Genomic DNA, 26965 nt, shown 5'->3' on the forward strand with positions numbered 1-26965 from the left:
TAATCTGTGCTAACCATAATGGCACTTGTGCCTGAGAGAATGCTGTGGAGATGGTAAATGTGGACATTGCTTGTAAAAAAAATTTCCAGCACCATTGTAATTTCAAATGGTTTCTGAAAAAGGTAATTTGTAAGCAAGGATAATCGTATTTTGAAATTACTTAGAAGAATGGCATAGGGAAACAAAAACATTTGACTATAGTCCCTTTGTCTTAAAAACAATAAGAACTTAAAGGCAAGTAAAATAAAAGCTACAATTTTCCTCACATTTTTTGACTTAAGTTTTTGTGATTTGATAAATATTTCACAGAAAATATTTAAACATGATACCATATTCAGTGTGCAACTAAAATCTGTATATCTTTAGTTTCTTAGTTCATAATTACAATGTAGCCCTTAACATTTCCCAGCCCTGTTGCCCATTGTAGTTCTTTTTCGAATTATAGACATTCATTAGGTTGCTACAGCTCTAGTAGGTAGTAAAGAATCTGACGATTCTTGCTCATAAAGATAACTTACAAATAACCATGAAAATGAGTTGCATAAATGATGTATCAGTATAGAAAAACCAGTTGCACACGTTGTAGTTTTTTGTACCACATGACTTGGATGTTTTACATCCATATTCACATATGCCAGATTTTCTTTGCATAATTGCACAGAACCAATGCTTTCAAGTATAATCTTGTCTTTATCTGTCAAAATCAATCTCAAGTTACCTTCTGCTGCAAAGCCGTTTTTTTGATGGAGGATGGATAAGAGACTATTTTGGCAGGGATATTTGGTTACTCAGGATTTGCTTTGTTGCTTGCTGCGACCTATCATTTGTATAATCTTCAAGCTGGAATGTGAAAGCTGCATCAGTTCCTCAAGTCCAATTACTGGTGATTTCTTCTTAGCTTTATAAAAGTTATTAATGCTCCTAATGGTATGCATGATGATGTTGATGCCACAAGCAGACCAATAACTATTAAGCCACCTCTTGGATAATCTTTGGTAACCAGTTGTCCCTACAAGAGACATAACCAAAGATAAAATGGCTTACATTAATGCCAAGGAAAGATATGTTGCTGTTTTAATCTTGGGGGTCATGATAAAATATATTATTTATCACATTTTTTCAATTTGCATACTTTTCATAGTGATAATTTTTCATGCTACAGATTTCAGCAACAGTAATTATATAGATGCTAGTACCCTAGAATCATTTCAGATTCAAGAGGCAGACTTTTTTCATAATTTATCCAACTTTGGTCAATTTTATTGGACTGCAATTCCTGGAACTCCCAGCCAATATAATTTCTTTTCTATACTGGCCAGCAAGTTTGAAAATTGGATTCTATGATTGGAAAACTGTTACGTTAGAAAAGGATATGTGTTTTATGAATTACTTATTTTTCATATTTTGAGACCCCATCTCTCCCAACTGCTAAATTTAAGCTGCCGACAAAAAACAAATTCAGTAAAATACCTCTGTTGCATTCCAGGCTTGATATTGGGATATCCCTGTCCTGATGTAGTCCGTGATGTAAAACACAAACAGGCTTATGATTAATATTGGACTGATAAAAGCCCATAAAACTTTCCAATACCAACTTGGCTCATGTCCAATCATCACGCAAAGGTCCTTACTAAATCTATTGAAACAAATAAGCATTGTTGGCATCCCAATTAAACAGTTATAAAGTATTGGGTTAGAATGCTATCTTAAAATGCTTTAAAAAGCTCTTGACATCTTGGAAGAAATTGATATTTAATGCAGAATAATAAATTACGTGATAAGAAAGAAACATCATTATTGACTTCTTACCTTTTTAGCCCATATATGTAACAAACAGCAATAGTTTCCACCAGTACAATAAGTAGCAAGGACAGAGTAGCAGCATAATCATTGAAGATATTAAACCAATAGTTACCAGCCCTTGTAGTAAATATTAGGCCAATGACACAGTTGATAATGCACACACTGCCTATAAAAACAACAAATGCTTTCAATTTCAATATTAAAAAGATCAGAACAAATTTTAAATACTTTTTACTGAATATGTATATATGGCTATAATTGGTATAGTAAACACAATTTACAGGGAGAAAACTAACTTACAGCAAAATATATATAGTTAAATCTCGTTTTAAATAAATATACAACATAAAAAAGTCTAAATTGCATTGTACCACAAGACTATAGATACAATTGCAGTGGGGCTTACCCTTAAGTCAATCTTTACTCCTTGTGACTGCTTAAACAAGTCTGCAATTTTCTTGGCAAGATTTTGGGGAATGATTTTCTATTGTGTTCTTTCTAAGGTTAAGAGAAAGGGACTGGCCCAAGGTCACCCAGCTGACTTTGTGCTTAAGTCAGACCTAGAATAGATGGTTTCACAATTTTTAGCCCAGGACCTTAATCACTATGCCAAATTGGCTTCTTGCTAGAAAAGGATGTTCACATTTGTAGTCATGGATATTGAGCTGATTAAAAGAGGAACCGTTCGCCTGCAGTTGACATTCAAATATAACTATAAGAAGGATTATGCGTGATTATAATCAGAGCTATTGAGATAATCCTAGAGTTATAAATGTAATAAGAGCCTGCCAATTACATTCATAACCTGAGAATTCATTAATTGGATCACGTTAAATGAATGTAATCCCTCCCTGCTTTAGCTAATGCATTTGCTAATTGAATGCACAGGTTGTTACGTGCACATGAGGTATCTCAGGGTGGGGAAGACCATGGTGGGGTAGTGCTTCTGACTACCCAAGGCCGCCTCTGACCCACTGAGATATCTCATGCTTCCCCTCCCATCTTGCTCCACCGGGACACTACAGGCACTGGGCCTGTAGGGACAAATATGTACTGCTCAGCTTGGCTGATTCACCCGTTCTGCTTCTGGAGCACCAGGCAGCCTTAGTAGGTCTGAAGGAACGTGATCTCATGCCCCCAAAGGCCTGTTCTCTGCACCAAAAGCTTTTGCAAAGGGACAGAAACGGGTGAAATGCTTCCGGTTTGGACTGGATCGCCCGATCCGGTAGCGATGGTGGCGGGTGGTTTGGAGAACCGGTAGCAAAAATCCCTCCCCATCTCCATGCTCAGCTGAGCCACGCGATCATCAGGGTTTTTTTTAACTTTTAAAAGCATTTTTTCTTCGGCCGAAAAAATGCTTTTAAAAGTAAAAAAAAGCCTCTGATGATCGCATGGCTCACCTGGGATCATCAGAGGCTTTTAAAAGCCTCTGATGATCAGGCAATTCAGCTGGGATTGCCAGAGGAGCCTTTTAAAAGCATTTTTTCTACAACCTCTTCGAACAAAGAGGTTGTAGAAAAAATGCTTTTAAAAGTTAAAAAAAAAACTTGGCCATGCCCATCCAGTCACATTACCATCACCACCACCAAGCCACACCCACAGAACTGGTAGTAACAAATTTTACGTTTCACCCCTGGAGAGAAGGCTTTGGGGAGTGATCTTGAAGTCTTCCATTCCTTTGCAAAAGCTTTCAGCATGGAGAACAGAGGCTTGAAGGAGCGCAATTGTGCGTTCCCAAAGGCTTTTGTTCTTTGCGACAAAAGCTTTTGCAAAGGGATGGAGGGCTTCAGGGAGTAATCTCGCATTCCTTCAGGCTCACCAATACTACGCAGCACTCCAGAAATGGATTGGGTATCCTGTGCAGGCAGCCAAGCTGAGCAGGGCACACCCCTCCTGCTCTTCCTCTGCTTTCACCACTCTATTTTTGTAGTGCCACGAGCAGTCAAAGAAACTATGCTGCCACATGTACACAGCAGGGAGGCTGGAGAGGAGATAGCTCATTTGAGTAGAGAAGGAGTGGTCAGCCTGTTCTGGAACTCAGGATGTTCAAAAGATAAATGACCGATCAGGATGGGGACAAGCCAGTGAGCTAGCATAGCAGGGCCAGTGTCTGATAGATCCCTGTCGGGGAGGGGCGAATAGGCAGGGGGAATGTTGAAGTGTCTCTGCAATCGATCATAATTGTATGGTACTGATGATTGTATGGTACTGCAACAATCATAACGTCGGGATTGTTGTAAGTATTTTTGGATTATTTTATCATAAATTTGAACCATCGCTAAATGAACTGTCGTAACTTGAGGACTACCTTATTGCAATTATATGCATATCATGACATCTTCTGCAATATTATCTTCTAATTCTGCTGGTCATGCTAGGCATTGAAATTACTCAATATCACTGTAGCTATCAAATTTACCTGAGATAATCTCCCTGGGTACATGAGAAGAGAGGAACTTGATGTCAGTCAGAGGAGTAAGAATGGCTGCAGTGTTTCCCAGCATGCTCCCTATTCCCAGCAACAGCAACATAACAAAATACAGCACTGAATACAATTGTGAGAACTCCATATTTTTAATTGCTTCAGAATATACTATGAATGCTAGCCCGGTCCCTTGCACAGCCTGATGAAAAAAGAGTGAAATTATTAAATAGAAGAATTAATTCAGTATTTTGCATACAAGAACAATTGGTTAAAGGAAAAATCATTTTTTCCCAGAGCCTAACCATTGCCTTAACAATTGCCAACTATTATTTAAAACCAGAGAAAAAGAAAGTTGAGTTGAACTGAGTCTATGAATTAATTTATTACAAAGATGGTTTCACTTAGAAGACAAAAAGGTTAAGACAGATGGCTGCTGTATTTGACTATGATATAAATATTTTTGAATGTGGCTGAATTAAAATAATATGCTGAATATTTATAGTTTATATATTTATATATGGAAGTTGTTTTAACACTATTTCCTTATAGGGTCCTATTTGCTTATTTGTTGCCATTTGATAGATATTCTACCTTTCTGCTCTGGTACTATTCAAAGTGACTATCAGATCTCAACCATTTAAAAAGTTATAGATAAGGAGTAGGACTTTCAAGTGAGCCTAAGAATGAACTGGAAGCCAGTGATAGCCTTTTATTGGCTGTGTTTATATCCTAAGCCCGTGATGGTGAACTATGGCATGCACGCCATAGGTGCAACATGAAGCCATATCAGTGGCATGCGAGCTCAGCTCCCGCCAGCTGATTTTTGTGCCTTCTGGGCCTGCCGGAAATCAGGAAAAAAGCTGTTTCCCGCCTCCAGAGGTCCTTGTGGGGGGGGAGGAAGGACCATTTTTCCATTTTTTGCTTTCCCCAGGCTCCAGAGCCTTTCTAGGAGCCTGGGGAGGGCAGAAATGGCCTTCCGTACCTCCCCAGAGCCTCCCAGAGCCTGAATGGCCCATTTGCTGACTTCCAGTGGGACCGGAAGGCCCATTTTTCATTCCCTCCAGGCTCCAGAGCCTTAGAAGCCTGGGGAGGGTAAAAATGGCCTTCCTCACCCCCCGGAGACCCTCTGAAGACCGGAAACAGCCTGTTTGCTGACTTCCAGTGGGACGAGATGGTTTTAAATTGTTTAGTGCCTTTTCAATGTTGTCTTCTGTAAAATTGATATGTATAAGACCACCGTAATCATTGTAATTTTCTGTAGCACATCTGGGAAATATTGGGTATGTGTTGTTGCTGTTTACAAAGACTGAGCTGAAGAACGTGTTAAAGAGATTGGCTTTAACAGTTTCATCAATACAGTTTCGTCCTTTGGTCCTTTTAGGGGTGGGATGGATCTCGAGTCTTTAAGTTTGTTGTTTACAAAATTATAGAAGGCACGGGTAGATTTTGTGCATAGAAAATTTGTGATAATTGGTGCATTCAGTCTTTATTTGTTGCCATAAGTTTTTGTAGCAGTTTTTGAAGTTCGCTACATAGTTAGTTTTGGTTTTTTGCCAAAGAGATTTTTTTCTGGATTGTAGTTTCCTTATTGTTATTGGTAGTTTATTTTTTCTGGTTTTGGGAGATATTAGTGGTACGTAAAGTTTAATGATTCTTTTGATATTGCGCAAGAATATGTTGTAATGGTCATCAGCAGGATTACAGCCAGTGAATAGAATTTGCCAATCAAGAAATGAGAGTTCATTGTCTATGATATTGTAGTTGACTTTTTTAAAGTTATAACTGGGAATCCCATCATTATGATGATTTTGTGAGGGAGTAAGTTGAGACAAAAGTCAATCATGCTGTCATTGCTGTTGTAGAATGGTTCTTTTATTTGTAGTCCATAAATTGAGTTTAAACTGTTGCAGAAGAGGAGATCAAGGCAGTTGTTGAGTCTAGTGTTGTTAGTTACTAGTTGATCAAGCCCCAAATTAGTTACAGTATTGTACAGGGTTGCATGTATAGGTTCAGTTATACATTCATTTAGGGTCCAATTAATAAGTTGTAAGTTAAGGTCACCAAAAAAGATTATAGGATGTGGGCAGGAGGCTGCCCATGTTAGTAGTGAAGTTAACTTGTTTGCATGTTCGATGTCATAAACTGGGGCTCTGTAACATAGTAAGAATCGAAATGTGATATTTAAGGACAAGTCACAGACGATGGTCTCCGGAAGAGCAAGCTCCTGTTTAACTTGAATATTTTTTAAATGTAGAGACTTTTTGTAGAAGATAGCAATACCACCTCCTCTACGGATTTCACGATCAGACCGGTAAACATGATAGTCTCTTACTGTGGTAATGGAGTCAGGGAGGGATATATTCAGCCAAGTTTCACAGACAATATAATGTTGAATATAGCCATATTTAGTAAGAGGAGCAATTCAGGTATTTTATTTACAAGGCTTCTTGAATTAAATAGCTTGCATTTAAGGTCATTAGTAATTGTTATAGAGGAAGTTAGGGGCATGCGTGCCTAGTTTTGGATGATGGGGGGATTGGATGGAGGAGGATTGAGTGTCAGGATGTGGGTTGTGGGACTTTCTTTTGATACAGTTGGCACGGTAGCTGATGTATAAGTCAGTATCTCCTTAGTCTTAACATTTTTAAAGTTCTGATCGGAGTTCACAGGAGTGGATTGTTTGCAATATGGATAAGTTTGGACGTGAGCAAAATTTGTTATGGTTGATGTTGGTTTTGGCGATGGAATTTATTGTATGGATGAATATTTATTTATTTATTTATTTTATTTATAATCGAATTTGTATACCGCCCTTCTCCCGAAGGACTCAGGGTGGTTAACAGCCAGTTTAAAAAAAACATATAATACAAGTTAAAAACACTATAAAATTAATATAATTTATGGCCAAAATACTAAAAACTAACAATAACAATAAAACTAAAACTAAAACCCCATTAAAACTACATTTTTAGGCTAGCCCTGCTCGATGGAATAAAAGAGTTTTCAGCTCGCGGCAGAAGGTCCGGAGGTCGGGGAGTTGACGAGGCAACTCATTCCAGAGGGCAGGAGCCCCCACAGAGAAGGCCCTCCCCCTGGGGGCCGCCAGTCGACATTGTTTAACTGACGGTACCCCGAGGAGGCCCTCCCTGTGGGAGCGCACATGTCGATGGGAGGCTGTTGTGGCAGTAGGCGTAGTAAATAGCCTGGTCCTAAGCCATGGAGTGCTTTAAAGGTGGTAACCAACACCTTGAATTGCACCCGAAAGACCCCCGGAAGCCAGTGCAGACCACGCAGGAGAGGTGTCACATGGGAGCCATGAGGTGCTCCCTCTATCACCCGCACGGCCGCATTCTGGACCAGTTGGAGCTTCCAGGTGCTCTTCAAGGGGAGCCCCATGTAGAGAGCATGGCAGTAGTCCAGGCGGGATGTAACGAGGGCACGGATGACTGTGCAAAGGGAAACCCGATCTAGAAAGGGACGCAACTGGCGAATCAGGCAGACCTGATAAAAAGCCCCCCTGGCGACAGCCGTCAAATGATCTTCTAGAGACAGCCGTGCATCCAGGAGGATGCCTAAATTGTGAACCCTCTCCGTGGGGGCCAACGACTCGCCCCCAACAGTCAGCAATGGAGTAAGCTGGCTGTACCGGGAAGCCGGCATCCACAGCCACTCAGTCTTGGAGGGGTTGAGCCGAAGCCTGTTTCTCCCCATCCAGAATATGTGTTTGATGGACTCATTTTGGCAAATAACTCTGCAAAATCATGAGCCACTGAGCCATCGTTGTACTTGAACTCAGGGCCATCACTTGAAATTTCGATGTCATCAGGGGAGATGTTTGGTTTATGGAAGTTTCTTATAATGTTGCGAACCTTAGTGATATCATCAGATTTGTTGTTGTCATCCAGGCCAAATAAAATAGTGTTTGGAAATTTCTGTTCATGTTGAATGGCATCTTTGATAAGTAAGGGTATATTATTTGGTGGGTTGGTATTATTTGCTGGATTGATGGTTACTTGTGGTTGTGATTGAGGTTTTGGTTGAGGTACTTGTTCTTGAGTTGAGGTAGTATTTTGAGATAGTTGTTTAATTGAGGTAGTATTTTGAGCATTTAGGTATTTATTTATCATTTCTATTTTTTTTCAAGAAATGTTAGACATGCTTGTAAATTTGCTTGTAAAATTGTTTCTAAATGTTTTTCTAAGCGTGCATCTATGGAGTCAATGGATGTAGATGGGACATTTTAATTGTCTAGCTTAGGTAAACATGATGGACATAGACAAGGAAATATATCTGATACTTGTATGAGATTTATTATTTGTTTGGTTAATTTTAAGCATGTGAGATGGGCGTAATAGTCACATGTATGCTATTTAATGATATCTTCATTATTATTGATAGTTGCAGAATATTTAAAGCATGTACTGGAGTTGTCTAGGTTGTTGTTGGTTGAGATATATTTTTGGGGGAGGTTTTGATAGTGGCTTTTCTGGAATTTTTGCTTGGCATGGTGGATTTGTTTTGTAGATATATAATCAGTTATTTGCTGGTATGGATTACTTAATCTCTTATTTGCTGGTAATCAGTGTCACACTAATCAATAACAATAACTATTCAATATGATAGGCAGTTAATTAATTAAAGCTGCATTAATAGCAGTAATTAATCAGACAATAAATCAATTAATCTAAAATAGTAATCAACTAGACAATTAATCAACGACAATTAATGCTAAAGTAAGCAATCAATCACTATCAATTAATTATACTAAACAATAAATAAGTAATCAGTGAATCAATTTAGTTAGATTATCTATCTATCTATCTATCTATCTATCTATCTATCTATCTATCTATCTATATATAAATGTAATTTATATACATATACATATATGTAAAAAATATAAAATATAAATATGTAAATGTGGATTGGCCACAGAGTTATTTTTTTCATCACCACTGTAACCATGAATGATTGCTAAACTAGTCACTAAATAAGAATTACATGTATGTACTATTTACTTAATTATATGATTAACCAGAGTAACTTGTTCACTTAAACTGCTAAAATCATGTTCAGCTGATCAAATCATACGGCCTATTTCCAAAAACCATAATTTCCAGACAAGCAAGCCACATTTTACTATGTATATCCAGTCAAAAATATGAGAATTAATCTCTATTCATTTATGTTTTATCTGTCTGGCCATATTTGGGCTGCAAAATCCACAGGACAGCTAGATGGCAACAGTTACTCAAAAAAATCTTAACTTCGTTGCCAATTATGGGTGATCTGTGCTTTTATAGTCCAGAACAAATAGCACACATTAATTAGGTAGCATGTTAGAATCCACTAATAGCCCTACTATTTGTATCCAATCTAAATGATTGCATTTCTCAGAGCTTGAGATGATGAAACACCATTCTGTAAAAATAGGTATTAGTTATGATCCAGATGTTGAAACAAAACAATAGTGTGGGATTGTAGAAGAGATGATGAAATGTACAACAGTATGGGATTGTGGAAGTGGCATTGATTCTGGATAAGTGCACAATAACTGGTGGAAAGTTGCTTTGGAAATTTTGCAAAATCTGATTTCTATGATATTTCTAATATTTTACCGAATCATATCTAGTACTATTGTAATGTCTTTCAGAAATTATCTCTTGCAAATAAATTGCAAAACAGCTAATAAGCCTCTTTTATCAACCTCAACCAGATTACCAGATGGGAAAACTATATAGTTTCAGGATTTTAAAATGAATACCCATACAAAATTTTACCCTGACTTTAGTGGTTTATCATTCATTCATTAACAACAATGTAGGGACGTGGTGGCTCAGGGGCTAGGACGTTGAGCTTGTCAATCAAAAGGTTGGCAGCTCAGCGGTTCAAATCCCTAGTGCTGCCATGTAACAGGGTGAGCTCCCGTTACTTGTCCCAGCTTCTGCCAACCTAGCAGTTTCAAAAGCATGTAAAAATGCAAGTAGAAAAAATAGGGACCACCTTTGGTGGGAAGGTAACAGCGTTCCATTGGCCGGCCACATGACCACGGAGATGTCTTCGGACAGCGCTGGCTCTTCGGCTTTGAAACGGAGATGAATTGGCAACGACTAGCACGTATGTAGATAGTTACAGTTACTTAATCAACCTATTTCACAGCATTATTATTCTAGGTCCATTTTATTTATTATTTATTCATAATATTAATTATTAGTATTAATTTAGCTGGTGAAGTTTTGTTTACATGGAAATGTAAACTGAGTAAGAACTGCCTGAACAATTGTTAAGATTCAACGTGTCAATATCCAAACAGGAATATGCTTATGCTTAATATTGCTATGGAAATAAAAATGGAAAATTGACAATCATCTGAAGTAAAACTGAGAGGTAATTGCTGACTTCCCCCAAGATGGCATGCTGAGCAGTGGGCAATTTTTTTCTCTCCCATCGACAAACTGCTGAGTTTGCTAACAAAGCTGATTATTTGTCAACTTTGCTCCCTGGGAAACAAGAAGGAAGGATATAAGAAAACGTTTGGACAATTGTGCATCTTCAAAGGAGAGGGATCTTGAAGTTTGCAATGCTCAGTAAGGAATGATTAGGTCAAATCTTGTACCATCTTTACCATTCAGTTTTTCAGTTTTTTAAAGCATATCCCAGTTCAATTGCACTTTTAAAATTCCTTTATTTTTTGATCTATACTTTTTAATAGTTCAGGGATCTCCAACCCCCAGGTCCACTCAATAGTAGGCCATGAACTATTTGAAACTGGACCATCCACACATCCCCCCTTGCGCGAGCAGCATGCACATGCGAGCACACATGCTTCATTTACATGAACAGTGCAGAACAACAGCGGTTGCCAACTGCTCGTGCGGAACTATTTCCTCTCTCTCTTCCCCTGCCCCCACTGGTCTGCAAAGCCAGAAAGATTGAGGAATTCTAGACTAGTTGACTGTTGAAGTATCTTACAATCCTTATTGGATTTTTACAACTTTTTGCCTTGTTCTCTCATTATTTGTCATTGAATTACAAAACAAAACATTGAATTACTTTCATTTTCTTTAAGGAAGCTGGTGAGAATTCACTCTCTGATAATAAAAGTCACTCAGTTGGACTTGCATTTACATACAGGGTAACATCAAAAAGCAGGAAATAACAGTGGGACTTGATTTGCAATTTGCTGAATTGAAAAAATATTTGTTGCTGCAAGATATGAAGAAGAAAGAACTTGCTCTGAAAATTCAGATCCGGCAGAAGATTGACAAGGACATGAGACTCCTGGCTCTGGGAAATAGGACGCAATTGTTGGGAAAGATCCCATTTAAAAAATCTAAGGAATGGTTTTATTATCAAAAGTCAAACAAGGATATTTGATTCTGTACAGATTAGAGATAAGGATGGGAGTGATTTGTAATAGATAAGAAACTGTTGTAAACTTTCTATGAGCTAATTACAATAAAAATTAACAGAGGGCTTTGAAGTTTAACATAGTTGTTGATTAATCTCTTAACTATTATTATAGCTAGTTGTATAACCTGTCAGGTTGGTTGCAAATAGATGTACAAGTTTATAAATCTTAGACCTGACTCACAGGGGGAGAAAACTATTATTGTTACTATATATTTGTCAGTGCTCAACTAGGGAAATAATTTGTATTTTTGATTTTTGTCTTTCTAATTCATCTTTTTAATGCCTTTATTTAGTTTTATTTTGTAAAATTTCCAATCCCCTCCCCTCAGTTCCTGTGATGGCCCTGAGTTCAAGAACAGTGACAGCTTGGTGGCCTCATGCTTCTGCAAAGTTGTTTGCAAGTCAGACTAGCAAACACAAATTCATCTCCACAATAAACTCACTCGCCAAAAGCTGCACTAACCATAAGAAAGTTTGTTCATGCCCCGACCTGTCCATACTGCAATGTGCCCGTGAGCTCCGCTCGGAGCTCAAAAGACACCAGGACCAAGGAGAGATCGACCTATACATCAGCTACTGCACTAACTGTATCAAAGGCAAGACCAGTAGCCTGCATCCCAACAACCCCACCCCCAACAACCAACACTAGGTATGCATGCCCTATCTTTCTCCAGGTCCACCACTACAGACCTTAAATGCAAACTACTTAAAGCAAGAAGCCTCACAAAGAAAATGCCTGAATTCCTACTACTACTACATATGGCTCTATTATTTTTGTCTGCGAGACATGGTTGAATGTATCTTTTCCAGACTCCATTACCACAGTAAGTGACTATCATGTTTACCGGTCTGACCATGAAAACTGTAGAGGGGCTGGTGTTGCTATCTTCTATAAAAAGTTCCTAGGTCTGAAAAAGAAAGTTACAGAGAAGCTTGCTTTTCCTGAGACCATTGTCTGAGAACTGTCCCTAAATACCACATTTCGCTTCTTAGTATGTTACAGAACCCCTGATTATGACCTTGGTCATACAAACAAGCTAACTGCATTACTAATGTGGGCAGCCTCCTGTCTGCACCCTCTTATTTTTCTTGGTGACCTCAATTTACCTCTTATTAATTGGACCCTAAACGAATGTACAACCAAACCTATACATGCAACCCTGTTACAACTCTGGGGCTGGATCAATCGGTAATGAACAGCATTAGGATCAACAACTGCCTTGATCTCATCTTCTGCAATAGTTTAAACTCAATTTATGGTCTACAAGTTAAAGAACCTTTTTCCAACAGTGACCACACCATGACTGATATTTGTCTCAATTTACATCCTTGCAAAGAGGGTCATCATGATGGGACACCAAATTATAATTTTAAAAAGCTAACTGTGATTTCATAGTTGCCAACCTCACATCTTTTGATTGGCACTTTCTGTTCACTGGCTGCAATACTGCAGAAGACCATTATAACACTTTTTTGCTCAAAGTCAATAGAATCATTAAACTATACGTACCATTAATAACCTCCAAAGCCACCACCCAAATCAACAAATTACCCATAATAAGAAAGCTTCAATCAAAAAAAATTTTTGGTGAAAAAACAAAACTGGCTATGTACGAAACTTTAAAAACCGCTACAAAGTCTTATGCTGCCAGATAAAGGTAGAATGCACCATTGCAAACAGGAGGAAGAGCTGTTACACTTGAATTCCACCTGAGCCTTCTATAATTTCATAAACGCCAAACTCAAAGACTCGAAAATTATCCCACCCCTAAAAGAGCCTAACAGGAAAGACTGTAATGATGAAGCCGTTAAGGCTAACCTCTCCAACACATTGTTCAGTTCAGTCTTTGTCAACAGCAATGGCTTCTGCCCCACGTTTCCTAGTCATACCACAACTAATTGCAACAATCTGCTAGATATTGATTTTACAGTACATAACGTTGAAATGGCACTATGCAATCTAAAGCCATCTCTATCTATTGGTCCTGATGGATTATGTGCCTACTTTTTGAAAAAGCTTTCCACTGCCATAGCCAAATCTCTAAGAACTATCTATGAGGTATTTTTCAGAACCAGCTCCTTGCCCAAACTGTGGTTATTAGCCACAGTCATTCCTATCTTCAAAAAGGGAGACCCCAGCCTAGTAGAAAATTACAGACCAATCTCACTGTGTTGCATCACCTGTAAAGTCAATTATAAACAAATCTATCACCCTCCACTTAGAGACAAACAACCTGCTTTCTAACAAGCAGCTTGGTTTCAGGCAAAATTTGTCCTGTAATCTGTAACTCCTACATTGCAGAACAATTGGACTACACAACTTGACCAGGGTAAAGCAATAGATGAAATTTACATAGACTTCTGCAAAGACTTTAATTCAGTGGTACCTTACTGCACAAATGGATAGCCGCATTCCTGTCAAACAGGCAACAAGTAGTCAAAATAGGGAGCATCCTATCCAGTGGTGAAATGTAAAATTTGTTACTACCAGTTCTGTGGGTGTGGCTTGGTGGCAGGGGTAATGTGACTTGGTGGGCATGGCCAATTATTTTTTTTTACTTTTAAGAACATTTTTTCTACAACCTTTTCAGCCAAAGAGGTTGTAGAAAAAAAATGCTTTTAAAAGGCTCTGGTGATCCCAGCTGAGTTGCCTGATCATCAGAGGCTTTTAAAAGCATTTTTTTACAACTGCTTCGGCCAAAGAGGTTGTAAAAAATGCTTTAAAAAGCCTCTGATGATTCCAGCTGAGCTGCGCAATCATCAGAGGCTACTTTTTTACTTTTAAAAGCATTTTTTTGGCTGAAGAAAAAATGCTTTTAAAAGTAAAAAAAAACCCTGATGATCGCGCGGCTCAGCTGAGCATGGAGTTGGGGAGGGATTTTTGCTACTGGTTCTCCAAACCACCCACCACCATCGCTACCGGATTGGGTGATCCAGTACGAACTGGAAGCATTTCACCCCTGGTCCTATCAAACCCAACACCAGTTAACAGCAGTGTCCCCCAAGACAGTGTTTTAGGACCCACACTCTTTCTGCTTTACATAAATGACCTTTGCAACAGGGGTGAAATCTAAAAATTTTCCCTACCGGTTCTATGGACATGGCTTAATTGGTGGGCACAGCTTGGTGGTCAGATGACTGGGTGGGCATGGCCAACAACAATAAATAATAAAAATAATAAACAAAGTATCAAAAATAATAAGAGATACCAAAAACCAACTTTCACACTTTACACACACATAGCACAACACAACGCAACTGACTCACACACAATGTAAAAGCAGTTGCACTTCACACTTTACACAGCCACAAAAAGCTCAAAAACCAACTTTCACACTTTACACACACACAACACAACTGACACACACACACACACACAAAATGCCACATACAGCTTTCTGAGATTTTGTGTGTTTGTGTAGTTAGAGTGAAACACTACAGAAAAACACCAAATCTCAGAAAGCTGCACAAATTTTATTTTATTTTATTTTATTTTATTATTTTATTTTATTTTATTGTAGACTTCAATTCCCAGAGTTCCTCAGCCAGCAAAGCCCACCAGCATTAGTTGATCACTGAAGAAATAGATTAGCTAAGCAACTGATTTTGTCTGGGCTGAAAGTGAAACTGCTTTCGGGCTGGGAAAAAAGCCATGCATTCATCAGTAATCAGGTAAGTGCCTTAGAATCTCTACTCTACATGTTTTCTACAAGTAAGAGTACAAGTAAGGTTCTGCTGATGAGGAACTCAGGTGAGATCGCCAGAAGAGACTTAAAAAAATTTTTTTTTATGTTTAAAGGCTCTGCCGATCTCAACTGAGGGGCGGGATCCGCAAAGGCTTTATTTTTAGTTTTAAAGGCATGTTTCGGCTGAAGAAAAACCGGCTTTTAAAAGTTAAAAAAAAACCCTCTGCTGATGGTGCGGCTCAGCATAGGTGGGGGGCGGGCAGGGATTTTTGCTACCGGTCCTCCAAACCAGCAGCCGCCATCGCTAGCCGATCGCGTGAGCCGGTCCGAACTGGGAGCATTTCACCCCTGCTTTGCAATCATATTATAAGCAGCTGCATCCTCTTTGCTGATGACATAAAACTGTTTGACATCACTGACCTTGACTATGTATCAGAATGGTTGTGCAATTGGCAACTCCAAATCTCAACTAACAAATGCTCTATCTTACATATTGGCAACAAAAAACAGAACACCAAATACAAGCTTGGTGGATATGGTCTCGTAGACAACCCTCACTCTGTCAAGTACCTAGGAGTACTCATTTCAAATGATCTAAGCCCCAGAGCTCACTGTAACAGCATTGCCCAAAAGACATTAAGAGTTGTTAACCTAATCTTGCGAATTAGGTTGTACTGCAAACTAGGGCATACAAAGCCTTTGCCAGACCAATTCTCGAATACAGCTCATCTGCCTGGAATTCACACTGTATATTGGACATCAATACAATTGAGCAGGTCTAGAGGTATTTCATGAGAAAAGTACTCCACTGCTCTGCTCACAATAGGATCCCTTATGCCATCAGGCTCGACATTTTGGGCTTGGACAACCTGGAACTACATTGCCTACGGTCTGACCTAAGCATAGTACACAAAATTGTCTGCTACAGTATCCTACCTGTCAATGACTACTTCAGCTTCAACCTCAATAATACACAGGCAAACAATAGATACAAACTCAAGGTAAACCGCTCCAAACTCGATTGCAGAAAATACGACTTTAGCAACAAAGTGGTCAATGCCTGGAATGTTCTACCTGACTCCATTGTTACATCCTCTAACCTCCACAGCTTCAACCTTAAACTGTCCACCATGGACTTCACCCCAATCCTAAGATGTTGGTAAAGGGAGCATGCATAAGCGCACCAGCGTGCCTTCCGTCCCTGTCTTACTGTCCCCATTTATTTGTATTTATTTCCCGTGTTCATGTCCATGTTTATATTGTTGTCTTGTACATATGTTACAAATAAATAAATAAATAAATAAATATAAATAAATAAATAAATAAATATTCTTTCTGGAAAAGGAAGGAAGGAAGGAAGGAAGGAAGGAAGGAAGGAAGGAAAGAAGGAAGGAAGGAAGGAAGGAAGGAAGGAAGGAAGGAAGGAAGGAAGGACTCACAGTGTCTAGTTCAGTTTCCAAACTGCAGTTCCTGATCTGTGGCAACACTTCTGCATATTTTCCAGGGTAAACAGATGCCAAATACTGCTTCATATTCTCAAGGTTTTCTGTTTTTAATAAACCCTCTTTCAGATCAAAAACATTAGTCAACAGCAAGATCATCCTGAAAGGCAATTTTAAAAAATCTAATAAAACAAATAGCAGGATTCTCAAGATTTTAACAACATTTTAGAGTTTTCAAAAGGAAGGGGAAAGCAATTGAAGGAAGACCGAATTACTGTTTATTTATCATAACAAAATGAAATATTATTAAATGTTAGACAATTATTAGCAGCATATTAACTATGTTTACAAAATTAAGATCCATTTTAATTTCATACTTAGTTCTCATCATCTTATTTCAGAAATCTTTCTAAAACCAATACCTTATATACCATAAGTATGAGTATGAACCAGGAATTATTTATTTTAAAAAACCACCTAGTGGTAAACCATTTTTAAATGTGTATGTTGACTGTCTGACCAGATTTAAAAGAAAAAAAATGTATTAAAAATCAAGCTTACTTGTTTATGCAGCTTTCATAATTGAAAGTTGCTTTAAAGCCATAAATGGAGAATGTGACAATGCTGGCAAATATTGAGGTAGCACTATTTATTAAGGAAACAAGGATGGCATGTCGCTCACAATTGTTGTTTGGATCATTGTAGCTGGCAAACGCTATCAAACTACCAAAGCCCAGGCCAAGAGAGAAGAAGATTTGAGTAGCTGCATTAATCCAAGTCTTGGGGTTTGCTAGTTGCTCCAGCTGCAAGGCATAAATGGTGAGAATTATATTAATCATATTACCCATAGCCTAAGTACAGAGGGACCCACAAATTTATTTGTTTTTGTAGCATTTCAAAAATTATACTTCCTTAATGAAACTGAAAGCCAACTCATTACCAATCTGTAATTTTATGAGATAGTCCTTAACTTACAATTGGCTTACAACTGATAGTCCTTGACTTACAAAGTTGCGACAACCTGAAGTTGCCCCTTCCCCCACAGTCATATTACCAAACTTCAGGCACCCTGAAATTAGGCAGCATTTTTGGGCATTTACAGTGTTCCATGGTCACATGACTGTCTTTTACAACGGTTTGTTAGAAAACGCATTTACTTCTGGTTTTTGGCAAAACTGCACCCATAGTAAACAACTGGATCGCTTAACAACCATGGCAATTACTTAAGAACTACAACTGCCATTTTACAATTGCTTTATTCATTTAATGACTGCTGCGAAAAAGATGTAAAAATGAGTCGATCATGTGATCAACCCATTTTATGACCATCACAACTTACGACCGGTTCCATTTTGATTATAAATTGAGGACTACCTGTAATGAAAAAGAATGCAGAATATTGGCTCAGCTTTAAACACAGCCATTTTCTCCAGTCTAATTAAATCCAAATGCATAATTTCCTATTTACATCATATTTAATGAATTTCTAATTTTCTTAGAAGTACTCAAAGTTTAATAGGATAATTATGGTTTTCTGACCTCCTTTTCTGCAAGTGTAACCAGCCTTAAAATTCAAAGTTATTGCTTAAAACTACAGTATTGGGAATAATGCATTGGGATATTTTTATTACCTCCTCTCTCCCCCCTTAGATAAATTTGTCCTAGAGGAGTGGGAGATGAGCCAGAGAAGATTTGGGAAGGAAGGCAGAATTCAACTGTATTTTGTGGGATTATTTTCCTGTTTACCCAATTCTGCAATCATACTATGATTAAATATTGCTCACATATCAGTCATACGTGTGTGTGTGTGTGTGTGTGTGTGTGTGTGTGTGTGTGTTTGTGTGTATTTTAAGTTCCATAAATCACTTACACTTACAGCCACAGGGGCAAGTCAACTACCTCCTACCTTCCTATTTCCAACACCACCATCTATGTCCTTTTGGCCCTCTGCCATTCTGCATCTTCTTGTTCCAGCTGCTAAAGAGCCTGCTGTACCTGAAGGCCAAGCTGGGGTTGGGGCTGGGGCTGGGCTTTGCCAAAAGCAGCCCCAGAGCCATGGTACACCAAAAATCTTGTTTGCAGCACTCCTTGGCATAGCTGGGCTTCCCGTTTGTTGGAGGAACAAGAGGAACAGCAGGAGGAGGAGGAGGTGGTGGTGGCAGAGGTTGTTTTCGTTTATATCATTGCCCAACTCAGTCTGGCAATTATCATTGGCAACAAGGAAATAGCAAAGCAGCTGAGTGGTGGGCTTCAGAGGTCTCTTAGTGCAGGGTCACAAGAATGACTGTATTTGGGACTAGGCTGGGGTAACTGCAGTTTCCTAGGTATGAAAAGCAACCACACAGCCACATGGTTTTAGGGTTGTTTGTGACCCCACAAGACTGGGGGTGCAAAAGGACAGAAATGAGAGGAGATAAACAAGTGGAGGAATTGGAGGTATTCCCTTGCCTTAATGAGGTTTGGGATAGGAGAGACCAAGCTCAGAATGGTTTGGATTGGGATATGTACTTTCTTAATGGCCTGCAATTCTTGGTTAAAAACAGAAATAGAGAATGCCAGGATTGTGGTCACAAAATGATGTGGTTATGTGACATCTCACTTTATGACTTCATCGCTTAGTGATGACAATTCCAGTCCCAATTGTTGTCATAGGACTACCTGTATAATTCAAGTTCCAGTTTTTGTATTGCCTTGTTTCCCTGATCATCACCTCCTGCTCTTCCTCATTTACCACTTTGGGCAGTGATGGAGATACAAAGTTCTGTTTCTTGCTCTTCTAGCAGTTTCAACCATTATACTGTTAAACTGTGTTCCCTGACATTTCGAGAGGTTATATGTCATGCAGTTGTTGTTGTTGCCTTTGAGTCACTGTTGACTTCTGGAGACTGCTTGGACAATTCCCTGAAATTTTCTTGGCAAGATTTCAGAAGCAGTTTGTTGTTGCCTCCTTCCAAGGGCTGAAATAAAGAGCCTAGCCCAAGGTACCTAGCTGGTCTTAAGGCAGGATTGTCCCAGTTTCTACTGTAGTCTGGTGCCTTAACCACCAAACCAAACTGGCTCTCATATGTCATGCTACTTCATATAACTGTCTATCTAGACCCGTTCCAGTCCGGTTTCCGGCCCGGTTACAGCACTGAGACGGCTTTGGTCGCGTTGGTGGATGATCTCTGGAGGGCCAGGGATAGGGGTTGTTCCTCTGCCCTGGTCCTATTAGACCTCTCAGCGGCTTTTGATACCATCGACCATGGTATCCTGCTGCGCCGGTTGGAGGGATTGGGAGTGGGAGGCACCGTTTATCGGTGGTTCTCCTCCTATCTCTCCGACCAGTCGCAGACGGTGTTGACAGGGGGGCAGAGGTCGACCCCGAGGCGCCTCACTTGTGGGGTGCCGCAGGGGTCGATTCTCTCGCCCCTTCTGTTCAACATCTATATCAAGCCGCTGGGTGAGATCATCAGTGGCTTCGGTGTGAGGTACCAGCTGTACGCTGATGACACCCAGCTGTACTTTTCCACACCGGGCCACCCCAACAAAGCTATCGAAGTGCTGTCCCGGTGTTTGGAAGCCGTACGGGTCTGGATGGGGAGAAACAGGCTCAAGCTCAATCCCTCCAAGACAGAGTGGCTGTGGATGCCGGCATCCCGGTACAGTCAGCTGAGTCCACGGCTGACTGTTGGGGGCGAGTCATTGGCCCCGATGGAGAGGGTGCGCAACTTGGGCGTCCTCCTGGATGAACGGCTGTCTTTTGAAGATCATTTGACGGCCGTCTCCAGGAGAGCTTTCTACCAGGTTCGCCTGGTGCGCCAGTTGCACCCCTTTCTAGACCGGGATGCCCTATGCACGGTCACTCACGCCCTCGTGACGTCTCGTCTGGATTACTGCAATGCTCTCTACATGGGGCTCCCCTTGAGGGGCATCCGGAGGCTTCAGTTAGTTCAGAATGTGGCTGCGCGGGTGATAGAGGGAGCCCCTCGTGGCTCCCGTGTGACACCTATCCTGCACAGACTGCACTGGCTACCTGTGGCCTTCCGGGTGCGCTTCAAGGTTTTGGTAACCATCTTTAAAGCGCTCCATGGCATAGGGCCGGGCTACTTACGGGACCGCCTACTGCTACCGAATACCTCTCACCGACCCGTGCGCTCTCACACAGAGGGACTCCTCAGGGTGCCGTCAGCTAGGCAGTGCCGTCTGGCGACACCCAGGGGAAGGCCCTTCTCTGTGGGGGCTCCCACCCTCTGGAACAAACTCCCCCCAGGACTTCGTCAACTTCCGGACCTCCGAACCTTCCGTCGCGAGCTTAAAACACATTTATTTATCTGCGCAGGATTGGATTAGATTTTAAATTTATACTGGTTTTAATGGGTTTTATTATTTATATTGCTTTTTAATAATTCAGCCATGTAGAATAAGTTTTTTAACTGTTATTTTAGTTTGTATTTATATGTATTTTTACTTGCCTGTGAACCGCCCTGAGTCCCTAGGGAGATAGGGCGGTATATAAATGTGATAAATAAATAAAATAAATAAATAAAAAGTACATTTCTGCAATACATTACAAAAATCCCAGACTAAATTTTATTGGACATCAAGAAAGCAAAATCATTTGTGTATGTACGTATTTGAAGAGACAACAATTGAACAAGGGGGGTACTCAAGAGTACATCTGAACATTGTCATTTCGAGCAGGCCATATTTATATTAATATTACTGAATTTTTACTATTGCTAGTAATGTTCTGTTATGAAAATATACATATTAGTGTATTTTATTAGTATTTATATTAGTATTTTTATTTTTATTTATTTATATAATAATTTTTTACAATCAAGATGATATTAAACTAAATAATAACAGAACCTTTCCCCTGGGGAAAACTAATATGCAACTAGCCTGTCATCTGTACCTCTATAACTGTCTGGTTTGGTTCTCCAACCCAACAAGACAGACACAGACTTCAGAGGATAATTAGAATTGCAGAAAAAATAATTGTTGCCAAACTGCCTTCCATTGAGGACCTGTATACTGCACAAGTCAAAAAGAGGGCCATGAAAATATTTACAGATCCCTCACATCCAGGACATAAACTGTTTCAACTCCTACCCTCAAAACGATGCTATAGAGCACTGCACACTAGAACAACAAGACACAAGAACAGTTTTTTCCCGAAGGCTATCACTCTGCTAAACAAATAATTCCCTCAACACTGTCAAACTATTTACTAAATCTGCACTACTATTAATCTTCTCATCGTTCCCATCACCAATCTCTTTCCACTTATGACTGTATGACTGTAACTTTGTTGCTGGCAATCCTTATGATTTATATTGATATATTGACCATCATTTGTGTTGTAAATGTTGTACCTTGATGAAGGTATCTTTTCTTTTATGTACACTGAGAGCATATGCACCAAGACAAATTCCTTGTGTGTCCAATCACACTTGGCCAATAAAAAATTCAATTCTATTCTATTCTATTCTATTCTATTCTATTCTATTCTATTCTATTCTATTCTATTCTATTCTATTCTATTCTATTCTATCCTTTATAAAGATTAAAAATATTAAAGAAATACATTTCATTCCCTGCCAAAACTTGGGGCCAATTTTAGCCCTAAAAATAGAGCATCCCATGATCTGAAAGCAGTAGAGAATAAGAAATTTTCTTTCATATTCAGTGGATGGTCCTTTCTTTCCAATGTATCTTTTTGTTCATTTCTTAGTACATAGATGAATTCATAATAAGAAAAAAAATGATACGTCAGTCCCTCTACTATTTAAAAGTTTTTTAAAGACGCAGGCTAATACAGGTAATCCTTGACTTGAAACCACAATTGAGCCCAATATTTATGTTGCTAAGTGAAACATTTGTTAAGTGAGTTTGCCCCATTTTATGAATTTTCTTGCCACAGTTGTTAAGTGAATCATTGCATTTATTAAATTAGTAACACAGTTGTTAAGTGAATCTGGATTCCCCATTGACTTTGCTTGTCAGAAGATCACAAAAGGGGATCACATGACCTCAGGATATTGCAACAATCATAAATATGAACTAGTTGCTAAGTATCTGAATTTTGATCATGTGAACATGAGAATGCTGCAACGGTTGTAAGTGTGAAAATTGCCATAAGTAAATTTTCTCATTGCCATTGTAATTATGAACGGTCACTAAATGAACAGTTCAAAGTCGAGAATTATCTGTATTCTCAACTGATTTAATAAAATAGGGATGAGAAACTCCTGTTTTTAGTCTTCAGAACTCTCAAGTTGATGGTTAAAAATGGAAGTCAATTTCTTGCCATTTTTAGATAGGAAATGGATACAGATAGTCTTTGCTTACTGACTGAAGTTATGACAGACTTTCCCACAAAGAACTACTTACAAACTGGTTCTGCATACTGCATACCCATCCATGATCACTTGACTGCATGTTGGGCATTTAAGTAACCAGTTTCCTTTAAAGCTGGTTGCAGCATTCCAAGATGACATGATTACAATTTATGACTTTGCCAATTGCCAGAAAAAAATATCCATAGGAATGTATTGACTCAACTAATGACTGTGGAATTCATTTAATGACCACTGAATTCAATTAACAATATGGCATTTATTTAATGATAACTGAAAATTAATTGTAAAATTGGGTCTGGTCATGTTGGTGCCTGTACAAAGCCATCATGACTTACGATAGAAATTTTGGGCACCATTATGGTCATAAGTTGATATTATTTGTATTATAGAACTGCAGTATAAAAGCATTAAAATAGGCATTTTTACTATATAAGGCACAACAATCCACAGTCTCTCCAAAAACCTAGCCCTACTTAATCTGCATTCTTCAACCCTCATCCAAATCTTAATTCCCAATTATCAAATGACTGCCCACTTATGCTATACAATTATTGATAATCAGGGTAGCTTCTTGGTATGAAAATGAATATAATCATTTATTTATTTATTCATTAAATTTATTTGCTATTAGGTTACTTTGGGCAGCTAACAACAATAAAACATAAAATTATTAAAAATTTATATAATTATGGCATCTTGATAACATCATGGCATCTTTTATACCTTCTTGGGGCATTTTAGTAGGGAATGTTTTTAAAAAAGGCAAACATCAAAATTCTCTCCTTTTAAAGGTGTTGCACATCCAATGCGTGCAAAAGAAGGGGAAGCTTCAACTTGGTTTGATTTTGGTACCATCTTGATCCCTTCTACAGATGCTCTGCAGTGTGAGAATGGACAACTGTGCAATATTGACTGTTACCTTCAGCAAGCTAATAGCTAGTGTTCTACTTTAAATGTACCTTTGGAGTGAACATATATTGCAGTCCATTAGTAGCTCCATGAAGTGTTAAGACTCTGATCAAATATATGATAAGGACTATATAAGGTAATATAGCTGTTACATAAACAACCTGCAAAAAAAGGTACATTTATTAGAAGTGCAAATATTTCTATAGCTGAGAATTAATAATTTTATTTTTAAATTCTAAATGAGTTTCAATAATATTATTATTTAGCATTCTTTAGCATTATTAGCCTAGAGGAACATTGTCCATGGGGTTGTGATGGGTCAGACAAGACTTTGCAACTAACAACAATATTACGGTATTATTTAGCATATTTAGCATATAGGTTAAGTTCCAAATGGTGAATATATGTATACCAATACTGAACATTTAGCGATGACCTTCAATCAATAAAATAAATAATTCCATGTTAGTAATAGTATTTGAAATGGCCATAATTTAAGCTCTTTCTTCTTATAAATAAACTACAGCATTTAATAAGCTTATATAGGTATTTCCCGACTTACAACCACAATTGAGCCTCAAAGTTCCATTGCTAACCAAGACTGTTAAGTGAATTTTGCCCCATTTTATGATCTTTCTTGCCACTATTGTTAAGTGAATCACTGCAGTTAAGTTAGTAACACAATTGTTAAGTGAATCTGGCTTCCCCATTGACTTTGCTTGTCAGAAAGCCACAAAAGGTGATCACAGAACCCCAGGACACTGCAACCATCACAAATACATGCCAGTTGCTAAGTGTCCAAATTTTAATCACGTGACCTTGGGATACTGCAATGATTGTAAGTGTGAAAAATGAACATGTCACTTTTTTCAGTACTGTTGTGATTCTGAAAAGTCACTAAAAAAATGGTTATGTTGAGGACTATCTGTAGTTGACTAAAAATTGTAATATTCTAATAGTCATTGAAATATCATTTAGAAGGGCAAGTTTTCAAATCTTTCTATGACAACGTTTAATGTTGTTTCAGCTCAGTTCAGAATTTGTTTCATATATGTATGTATCTGTGCAATCATGCAAATGCCTCCACTGCCTATTTCATTTCAACTATACCCATTTTTATTCATATGTTTATAAAAATCCTTCTACTAACATGAACTTTTGTGATAGAGAAATTCACAGAGCTTATAGCCCATTTCTCTGTTAAAAAGTCACCACACTAATTGTCTTTACTATACAACTAACTATAATTCCCTGGCAAAATCCCAAATTATTTTAAAAGGTTTTCAGGATTGTTTTTCTTGGCTCCCATTATATTTATAAAATGCCAGTATGTTCAACCCCAGTACATTTCTTACCTTGCCAGTATATTCTGTTCCACGCAGAATACACAGATAGACCACTAGCCACGCCAGGATGAGACAAGCTGCTTGCTCCCATTGGATGCTTCCACTTTCCTCAATGGATGGAGAAATATTGAGGGTTTTCCTGTACCAAAAGTACTGAGTGGGTGTTGCTTTCTCACATTCTTCCTCATAGTTTGTGTGGTTAATATTCAGTGGACAGCTTGCCCATGGCAAAGGATCCTTTAAGGATGAATCACACATTAAAACATATAGATTATTCCCAATACTGTCAGGCAATCCAAATAAAAAATTTGCAGTGCAAGATATAGGGAAGATGGATATGTGGTAGAGCACATGCACTGGGTTTAATCCCCAATGTTAGAAATCATCCACGACAATTTTCAGGCCAGAACTGAGAGTATTGTAAATACTTAACAATTTCAAGAGAAGGTAGTATTGTAAAAAAGAGCCAGTTAATTGAAGGGGCATAAGAAAATGCTATGGGCTTGGACCACTACCTTTAAAAGAAGCATTTAAATATTCATTCTGGCAGTGAACAATCTACTGCTTGGTTTGCTTCATTCTTGTTTGCAATAAAGATTCCTATGTACCCATGCTGTTCCTAGGAGATTTTGCCAGATCCTAGCCATGTAAAGTTTAGAATCTTGACAATAATTTACTGTCAAATCTTGGGAAGACAAGCTGGCATCTATGTATAATTATATCTATAGCTATAATACTTGAAATTATATAACAGAAAACTATTTGACAAATTGGAGAGCTGCTTCTATTCAATAACAAGCATACTATGTTACATGGACCTAAGAAAACTGAAACATTTCTGGAGCATAATACAGTGGTTTAGTTTTTTTTAATTGTGTGTTATGGTTGAAAGGATATATTCACTCAGGATTTGGGGGGTGAATTTGTATGAAATCTATGAATTATTAATGAAGCTTTGAGAGATTAACATATTGAGTACTTAAGAAGAAACTTATTGGTCCCAGACCTTTCCAAATCTATTCAAATTTGCTACATTTCTTTATTTTTAAATTTTTTTGCCGCCCATCTTGTATCCAGTGCTTAAGATTTATATTGACTATTTCCCTATGACTATCGTTAAGTGTTGCACCTTATGACGAATGTATCTTTTATTTTATGTATACTGAGAGCATATGCACAAAGACAAATTCCTTGTGTGTCCAATCACACTTGGCCAATAAAGAATTCTATTCTATTCTATTCTGTTCTGTTCTGTTCTGTTCTGTTCTGTTTTGTTCTGTTATGATCTGTTCTATGCCTCTGAGAGGCTTACAATATGAAAAACATTACAAATATTAGAAATGTCCATTATACAACAGCAGATAAAAACATTAATAATCATAAAGATAGGATGGCAAAGAAGGGTGCCAGACATATGGGATGGGGAGATGGCATTGAACTTAGTCAACCACCTCCACTATGAAGCTCCACCCATGGGATCCTAAGCCATTTGGCAGAGCAGGTCTTCATGCTCTTGTGGAAGGTCAGGAGGGTGGGAGCCAGTCTCACTTTCAGGGGTAAGGTGGTCCAGAGGATAGGAACTATGGCAGAGAAG

The 26965-nt window shown here is 38.5% G+C and overlaps 1 protein-coding gene across 4 annotated transcripts in view; it reads right to left on the reverse strand.

The window, feature by feature from the left end:
* Positions 1-400: 400 nt before the first annotated feature.
* SLC6A20 (solute carrier family 6 member 20) overlaps positions 401-26965 on the reverse strand; it is a 62986-nt gene continuing 36421 nt past the window's right edge. For 2 of the 4 annotated variants that reach the window (XM_058181666.1, XM_058181664.1), the window contains 8 exons: positions 25381-25608; positions 24076-24186; positions 17331-17572; positions 16767-16929; positions 4223-4427; positions 1810-1969; positions 1471-1636; positions 401-1009 (listed from right to left, as the gene is read on the reverse strand). In XM_058181666.1, the coding sequence (XP_058037649.1) occupies positions 878-1009; positions 1471-1636; positions 1810-1969; positions 4223-4427; positions 16767-16929; positions 17331-17572; positions 24076-24186; positions 25381-25608 (1407 nt within the window). In that variant the 3' untranslated portion in view covers positions 401-877. Of the gene's footprint in view, positions 1010-1470; positions 1637-1809; positions 1970-4222; positions 4428-16766; positions 16930-17330; positions 17621-24075; positions 24187-25380; positions 25609-26965 lie in introns of all 4 variants that reach the window. The other 2 variants (XM_058181662.1, XM_058181665.1) reach the window with 2 other exon arrangements.

This window comes from Ahaetulla prasina, chromosome 4 (assembly GCF_028640845.1).
Source record: "Ahaetulla prasina isolate Xishuangbanna chromosome 4, ASM2864084v1, whole genome shotgun sequence".
NCBI lineage: Eukaryota > Metazoa > Chordata > Lepidosauria > Squamata > Colubridae > Ahaetulla > Ahaetulla prasina.